This window comes from Amphiura filiformis, chromosome 10 (assembly GCF_039555335.1).
Source record: "Amphiura filiformis chromosome 10, Afil_fr2py, whole genome shotgun sequence".
Taxonomy (NCBI): Eukaryota; Metazoa; Echinodermata; class Ophiuroidea; order Amphilepidida; family Amphiuridae; genus Amphiura; species Amphiura filiformis.
This window is the reverse complement of record NC_092637.1, coordinates 17,320,669-17,324,546: the sequence shown is the minus strand read 5'-3', so window position 1 is coordinate 17,324,546 and position 3,878 is coordinate 17,320,669. Positions and strand designations below refer to the sequence as shown.

Below are 3,878 nucleotides of genomic sequence, written 5' to 3'. Positions count from 1 at the left end.
AGCCGAACTTCTTGATCGCAGAAACAGGAAGATCCGTGGCATCTTGGAGAAACGTCAACAGCACAACAGAAGACGGTTTAGGTGTCCTGCAACTACTAACCATGATAACGAAAACCTTCCCTCCACAGTCGTTAATTTGTCATCATCCTCTCTTTCCTCCGCTGAATTGGACCTTCTCTCCAAGGGCCTCAAGTTCGGGCCCACCCCCCCCCCCCACCCCCAGAGGTCAACCAGGTAGAACTCAGTCAGGATCTCACTCAATATTTTCGTCGCATACGTCTACGGGAGTTTTTCCTTGATGAGCCAGCATCTGAACCTGAGCCTTTTCGCAAGAAAAGCAGTTGGGTCCCTCCAAAGAACAGGGTTCCAGCCATGGAGACATACATGCAGGTTGTTAGTTCCCAAGTTAATAATTCTGCTAATTCTCACCACAGGACATATGACAACTTACCCCGTGAGGAACGCCAGGCTCTCAAGTCTCTTAGAACCAGGACTGACATCATCATCAAGCCTGCTGATAAAGGATCTGCCGTGGTTGTCATGGATCGGCAAAAGTATATCGATGAGACCATGAAGCACCTCAACAATCGTACTAACTACGCTCTTGTTGATTCTGATCCTACTGACTCTTTCTCTCAACAGATAAAGACCACCCTGGATGACATGCATGCTCGTGATGAATTAACTGACAAAGCCCATGCATTCCTTTCTCCTACAGATTCTAAAGCTGCTCGATTTTACCTCCTCCCCAAGATCCACAAGCCTGGGAATCCTGGTCGACCCATTGTATCCGGTAATGGTTCCCCCACTGAGAACATATCCCTCTATGTTGATCACTTCATTAAACCCCTTGTTTCTCAGACTCCGTCATACACGCACGACCCCACCGACTTTCTCACGAAGCTTGAAGCTATCAAGGACCAGATCCCCAGCACTGCCATCATTGGCACTTGTGATGTGTCATCCTTGTATACTAACATCCCATTCAATGAAAGAATTTCAGCTACCTGTGAAGCGCTGTCTAGAAGTGGCCACACCAGTCCCCCCATTGATGATCTGAAGACTCTCACGAATCATGTACTAACTAAGAACAATTTCACCTTCATGGGAGATCACTATTTACAGGTATTTGGGACATCGATGGGGACCCGCATGGCTCCGTCGTTCGCCTGCCTCTTCATGTCTAGGCTTGAAGAGCAGATGTTGGATGCTGCCCCTTGTCGCCCATGGGTTTGGTGGAGGTACATTGATGTGTTTTTCATCTGGACCAGAGAAGAAGACACCCTTCACACCTTCCTTAACCATGTCAATTCTTTCCACAGAACTATTAAATTCACGTCTGAACTTTCTCACCACCAGGTCAACTTCTTGGATGTCACCATCAGAAAGGAGAATGACTCCCTTGTCACAGATCTATACACGAAGCCCACAAACAGTCACCAGTATCTACACTCTTCCAGTTGCCATCCCCAACATTGTAAAAGTGGTATAGCATACAGTCAAGCTCTCCGCCTCCGCCGCATTTGTACTAATGATTCTGACTTCTCACAGCATGCCAGGGACCTCAAGAAGAACCTTACATCTAGGGGACACAGCGCACTCAAAGTGCAGCAGGCCATCAAATCTCTTCCCATGTCAGATGTACTGAAGCAGAAGCCCAGAAGCCAGGACACCAATACCAGAGTCCCTCTTGTGGTCACTTTTCATCCTAACATCCCTCCTCTCCGCAGCATCACTAATGACAATCGGCTACAACGAGTAGTTCCCGATAGCCCCATCCTGGCCTACAGACGTCCTCGCAATCTTAGAGATCTTCTTGTGAGAGCTGAAGTCCCCCCTCATTCTGATACTATTCCTTCCACACAACCGGGTACTTTCACATGTGATTCCAACAGGTGCGTTGTCTGCAAGGACCATATCCAAGAAGGGGATTCTGTCGCCAGTAATTCCACAATTCCTCCCACATGATCAGGGGCAACATCACATGCACCACATCTAATGTAGTATATCACATTTCTTGCAGTGTTTTGTGGTATACAGTATGTGGGAGAAACTAAGACTGCACTTAAGAAGCGGTTTTACGGACACAGGTCCACTGTCAAAACCAAGAAGCTTGACACCCCTGTTGGTAATCACTTTAACCTCCCCAACCACTCCATCTCCGACATGATCCTACAGGGCATTGAGTCTTTAGGTAACCGACACCGTCCGTGCCAGCAGGGAGAAATTCTGGATGAAGCGCCTTCGTACCATCCAGCCACACGGTCTAAACATTCAAGAGGGAAACGTCTAACTTATTTTTCATCATCATAATATTTTGCCCCCCCCATTTTTTTTTTCCAATTATTTTAAATATATTTTTCCTCCACTTTATTATTTTAGTTTTTGTTTCCTATTTACATCTATCATTTTGTATTATGTTCATGTAGTTGCCATTCATTTTCATATTTCTATTCAGCCCATTGTCTTCATTCATATCCTTATCCCTCTTACTTCCATTCATGACATCCCACTTCCTGGCCCTATTGATATTTCCCAAGAACACCTATGTCTTCTATTGTCTTGCTAATTTCCTTTTCCTTTATGTCCATGTCCCTATATATATGCATGTTTGTGTGTTGTCTTGTCACTCTGCCTTTGATAAAGATCCTGCTAGGATCGAAAGCTCAGGCCCCTAAAACTTTGAAATTTTGAATATTGTGTGTTGAGAGATTGATGTTTTTATTCGTTTTTGTGGTTAATATGAGTTTGTTTGGAATAAAACCATGTGATTTGTGCTTGATAATTATTTTTCTAACATATAAGACATAATGTTGTGATTGCCGGACACTTCCTTTAATAAGACCAATGTATTTCTTCCCTCTAAATTGTACACAGAAAATTTGATGCATTAAAGGAAGCTGACCTGATATATTTGAAAAATCAAATTCTTTAAAACTTGTCATCCCTTTCAAGCACTCATGCAAAAAGAACATGTAAATGTTGCTTGTAAACGTGACTATAATTCCTAATGGAATTACCGACATTTATACATTAACCCCAACCCCCTAAGGGCTTTTCACACCACGTGGGATGCATGCACGAACAGTGCATATATCAAGTAGTATTTTGTAGTATTCAGGCGGGTTAGGGGTGGTGCAATAATTATGTGTACCCCGGGGTGAATTATAGGGGGGCAAAGATTTTTGGCAGGCCAAAGGGGGGGGGGGCAAGCATTTTTGGCAGGTCGAAGGGGGGTCAGCGATTTTTGGCAGGTCGAAAGGGGGGCAAGCAATTTTGGCACAGATATTTTGGGCACTGTTTTATATTACGCCCTAAAAAGGCGTAGGAAAACGTTACGGACACGTTCAAATATGCAAAATTTCCTGCTCGCTGCGCTCGCATTATATGTTAAGACAATTTCAGGTTTTAAATCCGGGTTCCCAAAATCTTGCATGTGTAAGGGGGGGGCAAAGATTTTTGGCACGCCAAAGGGGGGCAAAGGTTTTTGGCACATCGAAAGGGGGGGGCAAAGGTTTTTTGGCACGGCCAAAGGGGTGGGCAAGCGATTTTTGGCAGACCATTTTGAGAATTCACCCCCCCGGGGGTACACATAATTATTGCACCACCCCTTAGGGTTAAGGAAGCCTATACTGAGTTTCGATAGTGGTAACCTAACCCTACCCCCCCCCCCCGAAGGGCTTTTTCGGCGACGGGAAGGGAAAGAAGGAAAGCATAAAGAGAGAAAAGAAGGAAAGAAGTTGTTTGCTCTGGGTGGGATTCGAACCCGAGACCCCTCGCATGCCAAGCACTCAGTCGGCGACATTTTGCCACGGGTCTTGGACTTCGCCGCCAGCGAAACCGTGCCTATATATCACTTAGGGCGATTGCGTCATCAC

General features: G+C 45.3%; 1 protein-coding gene across 1 annotated transcript; it reads left to right on the top strand.

The window, feature by feature from the left end:
• Positions 1-540: 540 nt before the first annotated feature.
• LOC140163239 (uncharacterized) lies at positions 541-1,968 on the top strand. Its single transcript, XM_072186636.1, has one exon. The coding sequence runs from the start codon at positions 541-543 to the stop codon at positions 1,966-1,968; it is 1,428 nt and encodes a 475-aa protein (XP_072042737.1).
• Positions 1,969-3,878: the final 1,910 nt, after the last annotated feature.

Coding starts and splice junctions, on each gene's coding strand:
- LOC140163239 (XM_072186636.1), top strand. CDS start 541: ATGGATCGGCAAAAGTATATCGATGAGACCATGAAGCACCTCAACAAT.